Source organism: Petaurus breviceps, unplaced genomic scaffold (assembly GCF_028583685.1).
Source record: "Petaurus breviceps papuanus isolate PSGF00001 unplaced genomic scaffold, PetGlider_PUasm1.0 91133, whole genome shotgun sequence".
Lineage (NCBI taxonomy): Eukaryota > Metazoa > Chordata > Mammalia > Diprotodontia > Petauridae > Petaurus > Petaurus breviceps.
In genome coordinates, this window is record NW_027187419.1 from 97,564,370 (window position 1) to 97,580,164 (window position 15,795).

At 35.2% G+C, this 15,795-nt stretch overlaps 1 protein-coding gene across 2 annotated transcripts in view; it reads right to left on the bottom strand.

The window, feature by feature from the left end:
• Positions 1-15,795, bottom strand: part of LRP2 (LDL receptor related protein 2) — a 264,762-nt gene that overhangs the window by 105,434 nt on the left and 143,533 nt on the right. For both annotated transcript variants that reach the window (XM_069080640.1, XM_069080638.1), the window contains exons 35-38: positions 5,473-5,650; positions 4,432-4,645; positions 2,876-3,115; positions 1,993-2,181 (exon numbers count right to left, since the gene is read on the bottom strand). In XM_069080640.1, coding sequence (XP_068936741.1) covers positions 1,993-2,181; positions 2,876-3,115; positions 4,432-4,645; positions 5,473-5,650 — 821 coding nt within the window. The remainder of the gene's footprint in view (positions 1-1,992; positions 2,182-2,875; positions 3,116-4,431; positions 4,646-5,472; positions 5,651-15,795) is intronic.

The following is a 15,795-nucleotide window of genomic DNA, read 5'->3' on the forward strand; positions in this document are numbered from 1 at the left end:
ATTCTTCAGTACTTCAGACAACACTCTAAAGTTGCTATAAAGCTCTCTAAAGCTTCTAAAAAAATAAGCTGAGGGGAAGTTAGGTGGCACATTGAATAGAGCAGTGGTCCTGGAATCAGGAGGACCTGAGTTCAAATATGGCCTCAGACACTTGACTCCAGGATTTTCTTGTACTTAAGATTTTCTCATACACAGGTCTGGTCCAAAATGAACTTCAGAACTGGATACAAGAGTCTAGTTAAAGTTCAGTTTACTTATATGACTGCATCTATTATTGACATTAAAGCTCTTAATTTGCTTTTTTTTTAACAAAATAGGGACAAGTATTCATTGTTATAAGTAATACTATTAACTATGTAATCTGTATAGCTTGGAGATGTGTATTAATGTCTATTATTTGTAAGATGTAGCTGCATTTCCTCCACTAACATCTTATTCCAGGACCTGATTGGTGCATGGAGGTGATCCAAAGTCATCAGAAGACTTAGCCCAAGAAGTACAATCTCTAACAGATCCTAACAAACATTACATATGGGCCTATAATAAGATTATGTACATATCCATCCTGAGAGAATTGATTTAAATTAAGAAAACCCCCCAGAAGTTTGGCAATTAGATAATGAATTTTTGGTCACAGCAACTCATGAATTACCTCTGCTGAGCCCTTGCAGGGTTATGATATGCACTGACGGAGCTAATGCCGTACAAAAATCAAATGATGACCCCTTCAAAAATCCACCTATGGTATAGCATGCCAAAGTGGTTACTATTCAACTGATTTAATGTAACACTTAGATGGCGGGAACTGTTTTAAAAATCAAGTTCTTGCTGATACAGTTATAAAACTATGTGTAACCCAGCAATACCACTAGTAGGTCCATTTTCCAAGGTGGTGAGGGAAAAAGGAAAAAAAAAAACCTATATGTTCCAAAATATTTATAGCAACACTCTGTGGTGGCAAAAAAAAATGGAAATTGAGGGAATGCTCATCAATTAAAGAATGGCTGAATATGTTGTGGTTTATGATTGTGATGGAATACCACTGTGCCATAAGAAATGATGAATAGGTTGGTTTTAGGAAAACATGGAAAGACTTGTATGAAATAAAAGAGTGAAACAAGCAGAACTAAGGGAACACTGTACACAGTAAGAGCAATATTGTTCAGAGAATAAATGTGAATGACTAATCTATTCTGAGTAATATGAACATTCAAATTAACTACAAAGGACCTATGATGGAAGCTGCTACCTACCTCCAGAGAAAGAATTGATATACGAAATTCTGGATTTTATAGTTTCATTATATATATTTGTCAAATGTTGGCCTTCTCTACTGAGAGGGAGGGAAAAAAACAGATTGGAACTCAAATGTAACCAAAAAAATAAAATTTTAAATAAATAAAATAGTTTGTCAGGGTAAAATTGAAGTTCTCTTAAAAAGTGGCCTTAAAATGTGCTCTTTGATTAATCATAACTTATGAGACAAGGTGTTACTATGTATGAGAACTGAATATTTCTTAACATAGATCCAAAATTTAAAGTTTCTGGTCAATTTTCTTTTACAATTCTGCATATATTAGCAGTAGTTAATAATGGGATTATGATTTTTAAATTTATCATCTGAAAGACCTTGGCATCAATTGTCCTTCGTGAATTTAATCACATAACTTATACTTAATAATTATACATTATGATTATAATATAATCATATTAGTCTAATTTAAATTCATACTGCATATTCATTTTAAATTATTCTAATAGTAATTATCTAGGAAACAAGCTCTGCAGAATACATAGTTCAAACAAGTTTCAGGCTAAAGTGGCTAAAAATGCAAAAAATATAAAAGGAATAAATTTCCCTTAGGTATAAGCTCCATGAGAGTAGGGATGGTTTCATCCATTGTGCTTGTATCCCCAGGGCCTAGAACAGTGCCTGGTACCTGTGAGGTACTTTAATAAATCCTGATTGGTTGATTCAGTATAATCACCTACCTGCTACCCAATCAACCGCAATACCTCGGATGCCATTTCGTCCTATCCCATTTGTGATGATATTTCTAAAATTAGATCCATCGGGTTTAATTCTCCGTATTCCATTCTGAGATGCTACAGTACTGCTGAAATCACACCAGTAAACGAAGCCAGCAGGCACGTGGACATCCACATGCAGTGCATTTCGTCCTGAAACATTTAAAAGTCGATGCATTAACCATTCTGTACAAACAAGCAAAATTTTTGCATTTATCTGCCTTTCTGCCACTGTTCTTCCTTGCCTTTCTCTACTCCCCTACTTATCATTATCCTACCCCCAGAAAACAAGAGTTTGTTTTACAAATTCCCATGCTTTGGGGGAATTAAAAAATAAAATAACTGAACTTTTGTCTTTTTGCAACTCTGAAAAATTTCAAAAATCTGCTTTGTAACCAAGATGCCCCAAGTGACTACTAGAGTAATTGTTAGTGACTTGCCCCACCTTTCTACTTCTTTTTCAATTATATCTTTCTTTTCTTCCCTGTTCTTCATCTTCTCCCTCTACCCTGCCTATGACCCAGTCTTACCACACTATCATCCATATCTAAAAAGCTAGCTCCAAAACAAGCGGGAAACAAATTTCTTATTTCTTTACATTCTCATGTCAGTCTTTCATAAAAAGTGTGCATGTGTGTATAGAGTCATATATCTATAAGCCATATAACATTTTATTTTGCTCTATAGTGATAGGAGAGGTCCCCTTAGCAAAAGAGAAAGAGAAGATTATGTATGGTCTTATCTGGTCCATCCCAAATTCAGAGATCTGGTCAAGGGGTGTCTCTGAATGATGGCATGGACCTAAACCTGGTATTGAAATGAGTCAGATGTCTTTACAGTCACCTACCTCGGCCTGCCATTGGTACCATGGCTTCTGAATGATCTGATGCCTCCAAACTAAAGCCTTTGATCGCAGTTAGCATTGAAACAACTATAAATGAACTATATGGAGAGCAGGTTCGATTATCAGGGTTGAGTTTAAATCCTGTAGCACAGGCACAGGAAAACAGCCCTCCAGGGATAGGCAGGCAAATTTGCTGACAAGCATTCATGTTGTTGCTACAACCATTTGAAGAACCAGCAGAATCTATAATAGAAGCAGGAGTGTGTGCATATGTGAGTGTTTTCAATCATTTAAAACATTTACTTGTCTCCCTATCTCTTATTTTAAAATATAATCCCTAATAGTTCATCATTAAAAGTTACAGCAAGGAAAACACATATGTACTAATCACTCACATGGGGAAAAAATGGGAGAACAATGCTTAGAATAGATATGACTGCTTAGGTAAAAATAATCTAACACCCAAAGATATTTGAACTGAATATTAACTGCTGTTCGGTAATTTTTAAATTATCATTGGTTAACATTTCATTATAAATTATGTACAGTAAGGCAAAATGGAAATTTTAACTATTTTCATGTATATATGTTTTCATGTATAGACATTAACTTCTTTCCTTCTGTAATACTATACTGGAGCAATCGCCAAAGTTTTTTTAAAAAATCAACATTTTTATTTTAAAATTCTGACATCTTAATAATATTTATGTATCCACAGATCTCCAAGCCAGTGGTCCTCAAACTTTTTTTTTTTACCTCAGAACATCTTTCATGTTCTTAAAAATTATTGAGGACCACTAAAGGGTCTTTAATATATTGACATTTATTCTATTCAAAACTAAAACATCCTAGTATTATTGATAAAAATAGTTTTGAGCTACAGACACCCTAAAAGGCTCTCAAGGACTCCCAGGGGTCTCCAAACTACACTTTGAGAACTACTGTTCCAGGCATATTTACAAGATAAATTAATAAAACATGCATCTTCACATTCAATAAAAGGAACCATACAGAACTATTAAATACTAAAAGATAAACTGAATGGAGAAGGGTAATTAACAACAATTTCTTTAACAATACTAGAAAGTAACAGATTGGTGATCAAAACATTTCAAGTACAAAATAACTACAACCTTATTGAAAGAGGCAAACTGAAAATGATGTTTCTAAAGGCATAGGTGGAAAACATATAATTGAAGGAAGAGGTTAAAGCTGTGTAAGAACCCTCTAATGAAACTCTAATTCCATTGTTCTTCTGTTCAAGACCTAAGATCTATAATTCCTGTGAATCACTGCTTTAAGGATATATCGGTAAGGTGGATTCTAGATTATCTCACTCTTCTCCCAGATTTAAGAATACTCAATATGTAGACATAGTAAGGAATGGATCTGTCATCTAAAAAATCCTTGCAAATATTTGGAACTTCATGAAAAGCTTGAGGGATGGCATAATATTTTTTCACTATTATTTTTATACAACTTTATTTTGGAATCTATACCCTAAGTGTTTGGGAGATTCACACCTTTACTATTATGGGAAGGGGGCGACAAATACTCACTGTCTCTGTAATAAACTCGAAGACACCTCAGGTTGGGAACATTGTCCCTCAGGGCAACTTTGTTTGCACCAGTAGATTTGTCAACCCGCTCAATGACCTCATAATCTTGGTCGGTGTAATAGAGGAAGGAATCATAGACAGCAATTCCCCACGGATGAGAAAGATGGAATACCACGATCATTCGATTGGTACCATCCACATTTCCCCTCTCAATCTAAGGAAGCATTTAGCATATCATTAGTTTTACATAGAAGAAAGAAGTATTAAAACCATCCAGGCTCTCAACTTCAGATTAGGCTATATAAGTAGAACTATTTTAAGTAAAACTCCAATGAACATATGGTGTTAGATTGTAAGCTTTGCAATTGGAGCTGAAGGAGTTTCCAGGGAATGAGATTAAGAGAATTAAAGAGTTGGAGGGGGAAAAAACCTTTGAGGGGCAAGTGAAGAATCAGAATCATTTACTCTGAAGAAGAGAAGACCAATGTGACATTTATTGTGATAAAGGTTTATTCTATAACAGATTGTGACAAGCTTTTCTGAGTAACTACCAGGAACAGAAGAAATAGACTTGCATTGCAAAGAGGTTTTAGAACAGACTCAAGAAAAATTACTGGTAGAAAAGAGTGAGTAAATACCATAACAATTTTCTAAGACAAATTACAGACTCTACATCTTTTATGATCTCAACTACAAGAACAGTAAACATTAACAAGAATTATGGCAAAGCAAGCTAAAGCTCCATCTGTTTAAGCTACATGAGCTTGTTGAGAAAGGGTGGTAGGGGGAAAACAACATTGAATTTCAAGGTAGAAGACTTAGGTGTGAATTTCAATTTGAACAATTCCAAAACTAGTTGTGTGACTGTGGGCAGGTCCCAACTTCTTGGATTCTCAGCTTCCTCATGCTTAAAAAAAAAAAAAAAGGATCATGATATTTTTCTCTATCTGCCTCATAAAGCTATTGTCTAGAAGGAACTTTGTGAGTTGTAAAAGCTCCATACAAATGTAAGTCAGATATTTTTAGCATTATTTTTCATACCACTCCTGTGCTGGTGACTGCCCAGTATAGCTTTTGTTCTTTAATGTCAATGGTGATGAACTCCACGTGGTCAAGGTTTCCGGTGAACAAAGTTTTTATCTGTGAGCCATCCATGTTAGCACTAGCAACCTTTGTTGGTATCCCACTTTCAGTTCCACTATCAGTCCAGTACATTTTCCTGTAACAACAAAGGGTGACTTAATGAATAAAGGAACCTACTTAAAGATGAGCAGACCTATACTGGTAATATTTTCTTGCTTGCCAGCTTTGTTGATTGATTCCAGGGAAACCCAAACCATTTTCCACCTAGGAGATCATTAGCACCATTGCTGGCCATTTACAAAATAGATTCTCTGTCATGACAACTGAAGCCATCGGTCTTTGGAACTGCTCTCTCAGAAATTAGATGAGGATATGTGCCCAATGCTGACTCTCTCAACCAAAGAGGAGAGAGATCTGGTACAAAAAGGGCTCTCAGAAGATAAAAAGTACTCAGAGGATAGATACCAACATCAATATCCTAGCCTCACTTTATAAACTTCCCTTGATTCTTAGTACTGTAAGAAAGCCAAACAGGAGAGACTGGAAGAGGAAAAAAGGGGATAGCTATCAATTAATTCTCATGGATACCTAGCAACCATTAGTTCTACTTCCTTATATATTCTGATTTTTAAGAGGAAAATTTAAAGGAATGATAGTTTTTAACATAATTAAAGGAGTAGATAATTTCCTTATACATGAAAATCCCATTGTTATGCTGGTGTCCAGGGATTCGTACAAGAATGAATCAATAAATAAGGTCAATTCAAATGTGCCTGGAAAATGCTTTATTTAGGGGCGGCCAGATAGCACAGCGAGTAAGAGCACCAGCTCCAGTGTTGAGAAGACCTGGAGATCGAATCCCAGGCTCGGACACTTAGCACCCACCCAGAAACACCTGGCCGTGTAACCTTGAGCAAGTTACTTAACCCCAATTGCTTAGGGACGGCCAGGTGGCTCAGCGAGTAAGAGCACCGGCCTCAGTGTTGGGATGACCTGGATCAAAATCCGGGCTCAGATACTCAGCACCACACCCAGAAATGACTGGCCATGTAACCTTGAGCAAGTTACTTAACCCTGATTGCTTTAAAAAAAATGCTTTATTTCAAAAACATAATAATTTTTTTTTTACCATATCATATACTTCATTTCTCCAACAGGAGACCTCAATTTAGTTACTCCTTCCAAGGGTTCAGGATACAACCAGTTCTTGCCTTCTCGTCCTATTAATTTCCTCTCATAAATCCTCCACTGACAATCCATTCAGCATTGTGGGGTGAGGAGTGGATCAGTGCCTTCTTCAAGGTCTTGTAATATTTTATGTTTATCAGTACAGAACATAAGCTCACCATCTTTTATCACTAATTCTTGCTATGTGATGACCAACCTCCTTTTCCAGCAATACATATCTTGAAAAATATCTTTTTTGCTGTTTCATATATTCTATTTATGGCTTTTTGGAGGGCAATTGGGGTTAAGTGACTTGCCCAAGGTCACACGGCTAGTTTGTGTGTGTGTGTGTGTGTGTGTGTGTGTGTGTGTGTGAGTGTGTGTTAAGTGTCTGAGGCTGTATTTGAACTCAGGTACTCCTGACTCAAGGGCTGGTGCTCTATTTACTGCGCCACCTAGCCATCCCTGCTTCATGTATTCTAGTCATCATTGGTAACATGTTGCTTCCCATTTATGCTTATATAGCTCTCAATTGCCCAAAGGGTGACCAGATATGTTAATTCCTCAGAGATTATATGTTATTCCATGATTCATGACCACACACACCATAGGAAGAAAAATAGATGGATTTTTGCTTTAGAGAGAAACTTGGGGGTCACTCAAAGACCTGCACAATTTCTCAAATGCAATCCAGCTTATCTTCCTCCCATTCAATTATGATCCAAATTCAGTGCCCATTCGTCATGTCTATCTGAGCTATTTGCACTATTGGACCAGCTCATTGAAATATCCATTCAACCACTTAGTATAGAGAATAGGCATTCTTTTATCTATTTGATTTTTCCTTTGTGGAAAATCAGGTGAAAATTATTTAAGTAGTTGTCACTAAGTTAAGTCACTCAGGAATATGTATAGTGTCAGCAGTTTGGGGGGGGGGTGATTAATATAAGAACAATCACAAATGAGAACAACTAGAGGATTTCATCATTTACAGATCAATCTTCTTCCATTTGAACTCTGTGTTGGACATTCTCCATGACAGCATCAAACACTTTAGGTAAGTGCATGTCTTTCCATTTAATGCCTTGCTCAAAATAAATAATCAGAGAATTGTCAAAATTATCTCCACTATTACATCTGCCAAAGAATCTTGCAGTCTTTATACATGAATAGAAGATGTCTTGTTGGAGGAGATGCTTTAAAGTGAATTTTGCTCTACCAAATCAAATGCTATTTTTGAGTAAACAAACAAAAAAAGTGGAATTTCACATCCTTTGTGCCCATCAGTCAATTGTATCATTGTAAAGATGCCATAGAATATAATTTGAAAAATTCTGCCTTATATTTTCATCAAGGATAGTCTTGATAGGTGTATGTAAAGTATTCTCATAAAGATTAGTGGAGTTGAAAAGGTAAGTATATGAAAACTAGTAGTGGCTGATGTCCTATCAATCATCTTTTCTGGTAGTAATTACAAGATTATAACTCTCATGCTTAAAGGGACCTCAGAAGCCACTTGAGTTCAGCTACTTTATTTTACAGATCAGAAAACTAAGGTCCAAAAAAGTTAAATGACTTACTCAGGGTCACACAGGTATCAACAGTCAGAGACAATATTTGAACCTAGGACTTCTAACTCCAGTGCTAGTGCCTTTCTACTATACCACACTGGCTCCTTCCATGATTTCTTTCTAATCATTTTGTATCTTTCCTGCCTTTATATATTTGAGAATTAATCTTACAAGAATTTCAAATTTGTGTTATCTCTACCAACCGTTTTCTATAGGAGATGATCTAATCTAATTGCTCATTTCTTTAATACCATTTCTCTCTTAGCGTAGAGCACTGGGAACCGCAACGTGGTGGCTCCACTGTCATTGCCAAAGAGTTTGTTATAGAAATGCTGACAAATATTTTCCATTTATTGTCTTTTTGTTTCCCTTCCAATATTACACATAAACGATCTTGAGATGATCTGGTTAAAGTGCATCTCTTGCCAGGATTTCTCCAAAATCATTTTTATTTTACACCACTCCATAGTCTAATGTGACAATACTACCAATAATCTTCTATTGTCCTCCTTCACAAGATTTCAAAATTTTTTTATATTCTAAAACAAAATTCCATAGGTTCATATCTCATTACTGATACTTAATACCTACATGACCTTTGGTAAGTTGCTTAATTTCCCTGGATCTCAATTTCCTTATCTGTAAAATAATAGAGTTGGGCTAGATAGTCTCTGAGACACTTTCTTGCTTTAAATCTATATTTTTATGATGCTATGAATCTATGATGCTCAGTTCAAGTAATGAGACTGTATCCATGAGAAATTAAAATTTATCTTAGTTCACTCTCTTTTCTAACTCCAATTTTAGATGCATTTTGTTTTATTATGAGAGAGATAAACATGTGGGAAACAGTTTGACCATTAGAGTAAAGAAATCAATGCTCTAAAAAGATGCTTTGTTAACAATCAATCAATTTTTATCTCCACTGAAAACATTTATCTATTGCCTACATTGACAATCTCAAAATCTACATCAATGAGCTTTTTAACAATCAGTTTGACTTCAGTTCTTCAAACTCTACAAATCCAGTAACCTTCATCTCTACTCTAGCCTCACACCAGAACAGATATACTTAACACTACAATTCTAAGACCTTAAACTTTGAAGTCCCCCTCTCTAACTCAGCCACTATTTCTCTCATTCCCTCACTGAAACCACTCTCCCTTCTGAATTCACTTTTCGCTCTACATACATTGGGCTCCCTAGTTAGCTCTTCATTACTCTTTCAAAGTTCCTTCTCAGCACCCCAATCTCATTTACTTTGTCTACCATGTTAATACACAATACTACACTATTTTAGTTAACCTCACTTCTTTAGAAAAGCATAAACATTTTTCTGTCTGCTTCCTTCCTTGGTTCCTCTTTACCTAATAAATATAGGAATCATCTAATGATCTTTAGGCATTTGCTCTCTCTCTCTGTCTCTCTGTCTCTCTCTGTTTCTGTCTTTCTCTCTCTCTGTCTGTGTGTGTGTGTCTCTGTCTGTTCCTCTCTCTGTCTCCCTCCTCCTTCTTTCTCATCATATATAAGGTATATATACACACATACATATATACAGATATACATGTATGTATATGCATGTATGCATGTGTGTACATATATATGTACTCTTTTCCCTTGATGAACTCTTCTATTCACAAAGTCTCAACACTGAGTTCTACATATGTTACCTACAAATTTTATCTCTGGTCTGAATCTCTCTTCCAACTCTCTTTACCCATTTTCAAATGCCCATTAATATCTTTACCTAAATGTCTTGCCCATTATTTCAAACTCAATATATCCTAAGTTAAAATCATTTACCAAAATACTCTCCTCCCTATGAGCTCCAATTTTTAAAGAAAAGACTATCATTGTCCAAGTCACCCATTTTCCAAAACTTCAGTCATCTTTTCTTCCTTTTTCCCATTGATCTCAATATCTAGTTACTGAGTTCAATCGATTCTACATTAACATTATCTCTATAAAATGTATGTCCTTTCTTTTTCATTTATACCACCACCATCCTAGGTGAAAAATCCACACTTCCTTTTCCCCAAATTATTATAGTAAGCTAGTAGGCTCCTAATTTGGCTTCAAATCCATCATATAAATGATTGTCAGAACAACTTTCCCAAAGCACATTTTGATCATTCCTTTGTTCAAAAACTTTCAAAATTTCTTGCTATCTACCAACAAAATCCAAATTTAAGCCCTGGACCCAACCTATCTTTCTAATCCTGTCATTTACACGCCCCCCTATATACTATCACATGTTCCACATGTTCCAGAAAAACATTACTGGTTTGACATTACCCTAATGTGCCTTATAATTTTCTATCTCATTGCCTTTGCTTATTTTTTTCTCTACATCTGGATTTTCCTCTCTCCTTCACACATGACTGCCATCTTGACTGCCAAAATCCTACTATCCCTCACCAAGCTAATGTGTTATATCTTCAACAAGTTCTTCCCTAATTTTCCATATGGAAGTGGTCTCTCCTTTTCCTTAGTTCCCATAGTACTTCACCTGTAACTCTTCTATGATATTTGTTACAAACTGCCTCTTGAGTTTTTCCCCCATTTGTAGACCTGGAATTTCCCATTAAATTGTAAATTTTAGGAATGCAGAGATTATAATTTATTTATCTTTGTGTTCACCATATCACTCAGTAAAGTGTCTATTCATAGCAGACAACAACAGTTTGCTGATGTAAAAATGCCTCATGAATCACTCAATGAATTATAAATAAGTAGAAAGACAATGAATTTTAAAAGAGGGACATAATACCTAATAATATACTGCTGGCAGAAAAAAATTAGTAAACACTAAAGTAGGTTAACAAGAGAGTTTATGAAACTTTTTCCCTGAAACCCTTTAAGAATGAGATGGATGGATAAAGGCCTTGATTTGTATATTTGAGGCAAATTTCAAGATTAAACAACTCCTTCAAATCCTTTCTAGACCTAGGATTCTATGATCCTCTAATTTTCAACTGTAAAACCTTACTCAAAAATTGGATTAAATTACTTTAAACAATCAATATTATTGACTTGTGTTATGCTGATATGAATATATAATGTAATAGACAAGTAGAATGTATTTTTGTTCAAATTCAATGGTTTCAAGTCCACAACTGGCATATGAAGAACATTTTATTGAAATATTTTGGGGATTGAAACATAAACTCAACCATTCCCCAACTGATAAATGGTCAAAATACATGAAGAGGCAGTTTTCAGAGGAAAGTATCAATGCTACCAATAATCATATTTTAAAAAACTCTAACTCACTAATAATTATAAAAATGTAAATCAAAACAATTCTGAGGTACCACCTCATACCCATCAGATTGGCTAAGATGACAGAAAAGGAAAATAACAAATGCTGGACAAGATGTGGGAAAACAGATATTTAATGTAATATTGGCAGAGCTGTAAACCAGTGTTATAGTTCTGGAGAATGATTTGTAACAATGACTAAAGGGTTATAAAACTGTGCATACCCTTTGATTCAGAAACACTACTACTAACTATATATCCCAAGGTGATAAAAGAAAAAGGACTCACACAAAATATTTAAAGTAGCACTTTTTATGGTGGCAAAGAATTGTATACTGAACCTCATCAATTGAGAAGTGGCTGAACAATTTAATGGTATATGAATATGATGGCATACTATTATGCTATAAGAAATGATGAAGGGAATGGTTTCAGAAAAACCTGGGAAGACTTATATGAATTGATGCAAAGTGGAGTGAGCAGAAAGAGAATAATCTACACAGTAACAGAAATACTATAAATATAATCAACTGTGAAAGATTTAGTAAGTCCTATCAATACAATAATCCAACACAATGCCAAAGGATTCATGATACAAAATGCTTTCTACATGCAGATAGAGAACTGGTAGACTCAGGGTACAGAGTGAAGCATATGTTTTTTTATTTTTCTTGTTTTTTTCTAATTCAGCTAATATGGGAAATAGCTAATATGAAATATGTTTCACATGACTTCATATGCATAATGAGTATCATATTTCTTGCTTTCTCAATGGGTAAGGGAGGAGGAAGAAGGAGGGAAAAAAATGTAACTGAAAATGTTTTTAAGTAAAAAAGGAACCAAAAATAATGGCACCTGAAACTCTAAACCAAATTATGTACAATTTGCTTTCTTACAGCATATAATAAATTCAGTATCTTTTTCAAAGCTAATAAGCTCTAGCAAAAAAATAGTAACAATTACTTCATTTTCTTGTTCTTATCCTACTGTATAATACCAAAGTACATTCTTATCATTGTATTCTCCCTTCCAACCCACTGCAATGGTAATGGGAATTTGAAGCTCTGTTGACATCAGTTACCCCTAAACTCTCATTAATCTATGTAATGAAGTGCATTGTTAATGTATTTTTGCTATGTAAGGGACATGAAAGATCTTAGAGCCAAATGTAAGGGTAATGGGAATTTGAAGATCTTCCCTTCCCTTTAATAAATCTAAGGGAATTTAAACACCTTCCCTGTTTTGAAAATATACTCTGCCCCCTTAAAGGCTGAATGTAATCACATGGAGCCTGTGGTGGGAGGAGTTTACTAAAGGATGGAACAGAACCCACAGGAAGCTGTGAGTCAGAGTAGCTAGATACAGTTGGGGGGAGAGGACACATTGGAGGGAGACAATTAGACTTGAGTAAAAGTTAATTTTTACCACCTGCTGTGACAGCTAGGCTTGTGTTGGTTTGTGGAAAGACTAAAGGATGCTGTGGCTGTCTGTGCTGTTATGGTTTACTAACTTCTTTGCTACTGTGATGGAATCAGCTTACTGGTTTTGGGATTCAGTTTTCTGGTGTCTGAATAAATGTTTTACTTCTGTCTTCTATATGGAGAGTCTGTTATATTTTGCAATCAAGCAATATGCAGGTATATTTATGGTGACCATTGGCGCTGTGAATATTGCATTGGTGATATACCTACATAGTCATGCACTCATAAATAATATGGGCTTGTTCATTATTTAGTCTTGATTTAATCATGAGATTAAAAATGAAATAAAAGCACTGAAAGAATATCAAGAATAATTAGCTTAAGGAGTGGTCAGGTGGCTCAGCGAGTAAGAGCACCAGCCCCAGTGTCGGGATGACCTGAGGATCGAATCCAGGCTCAGATACTTAGCACCACACCCAGAAATAATTGGCCATGTAACCTTGAGCAAGTTACTTAACCCCAATTGCTTTAAAAAAAAAAAAAAAGAATAATTAGCTTAGAAAATGGTAAATATTACCCAAAAAATAGAATCTCTACAAACCATAATAGACCAAAGAGAAATCACTTACTCAATACTACTGTAAGAAATAGTAGAATAACTATCACCCCTCTTATTCAATCTGGTACTAGAAATGTTAGCAATAGCAATTAGAGAAGAAAAAGAAATCAAAGGAATCAAGTTAGGCAAAGAAGAGACCAAGCTATCACTCTTTGCAGATAAGATGATGATATACTTAGAGAATCCTAGAGAATCAAGTAAAAAAACTGCTTGAGAAAATAAATAAATTTGGCAAAGTTGCAGGATATAAAATAAACCCATATAAATCCTCGGCATTCCTATATATTTCCAATGAAATTCAACAGCAAGAGATAGAAAGAGAAATCCCATTTAAAGTTACTGTAGATATTATAAAATATTTGGGAATCTACCTGCCAAAACAAACCCAGGACCTGTATGATCATAACTACAAAACACTTTTCACACAAATAAAGTCAGATCTAACTAATTGGAAAGATATCAATTGCTCGTGGCTGGGTTGTGCTAATATAATAAAAATGACAATTTTACCTAAATTAAATTATATATTTAGTGCCATATCAATTAATTTACAAAAAAACTACTTTATAGAGCTAAAAAAAATAGTAACAAAATTCATTTGGAAGAATAAACGGTCCAGAATATCAAGGGAATTAATGAAAAGAAATGCTAGGGAAGGTGGACTAGCTTTACCAGATTTCAATCTGTACTATAAAGCAGCAGTCATCAAAACTACTTGGTACTGGCTGAGGAATAGAGGAGTGGATCAATGGAATAGATTAGGCACACGAGATTCAGAAGTCAATGACTATAGTAATGTATTGTTTGATAAACCTCCAGACCCTGGTTTTGGGGATAAGAAGTCACTATTTGACAAAAACTGCTGGGAAAACTGGAATATAGTATGGCAGAAACTGGGCATAGACCATTATCTAACACCATATACCAAAATCAAGTCTAAATGGGTTCATGATCTAGGTATAAAGGTTGATACTGTAAGCAGTCTCCTAAAACAAGGAATAGTTTACCTATCATACTTGTGGAGAGGGAAAGACTTTATGACTAAACAAGAATTAGAGAACATTATAAAATGTAAAATGGATAATTTTGACTACATGAAATTGAAAAGTTTCTGTACAAACAAAGCCAATGTAACCAAGATTAAGAGGGAGGTGGGAAATTGGGAAAGAATCTTTACAACCTATGTCTCTGACAAAGGACTCATTTCTAAAATATACAGAGAATTAAGTCAAATCTATAAGAATACAAGTCATTCCCCAATTGATAAATGGTCAAAGGATATGAACAGCAGTTTTCAGAGAAAGAAATTAAAGCTATCTATAAGCACATGAAGAAATGCTCTAATTCACTATTGATTAGAGAAATGCAAATCAAAACAACTCTGAGGTACTACATCTCACCAGTCAGATTGGCTAAGATGACAAAACAGGAAAATGACAAATGCTGGAGAGGATGTGGGCAAATTGGAACACTAATGCATTGTTGGTGGAGTTGTGAACTGATCCAGCCTTTCTGGAGAGCAATCTGGAATTATGCCCAAAGGGCTATAAATACTTTCATACCCTTTGATCCAGCAATACCACTCCTAGAGTTATATCCCAAAGAGATCATAGAAATGGGAGAAAGACCCATATGTACAAAAATGTTTATAGCAGCTCTTTTTGTGGTGGCAAAGAATTGGAAATTAAGGGGGTGCCCATCGATTGGGGAATGGCTGAACAAGTTGTGGTATATGCATGTTATGGAATACCATTGTGCTATAAGAAACGAGGAGCAGGCAGTCTTCATATTTACCTGGAGAGGCTTAAAAGAACTGATGCTGAGTGAGAAGAGTAGAACCAGGAGAAATTTGTACACAATTACAGACACAACGTATGTGTGATGACCAGCTTTGATAGACTGGACTCCTCTCAGCAATGCAGTGATATAAGTCAATCCCAAAAGACTCATGATGGAGAGAAAAATGTGCATCCAGAGAAAGAACTAGAAAGAACTAAGTTTATATTCCAGGTGGAAGCAAGATACCTGATCTTTTCCCTTCTCTTATTTGGTTTTATGTCCTCTTTACCATTTTTCATTCCAGCTGGTACAATCTGTCCTTATAACCTGACTAATGTATAATGTGAAAGTATTTACAGATCCTATACTTGACTATAAGCTGCCATGGGGGGGGGGGGTGGAGAGGAAGGGGGACAAAATGTGAAATTCAAGGAATTGTGGAATTGAATCCTGTAAACTAAAA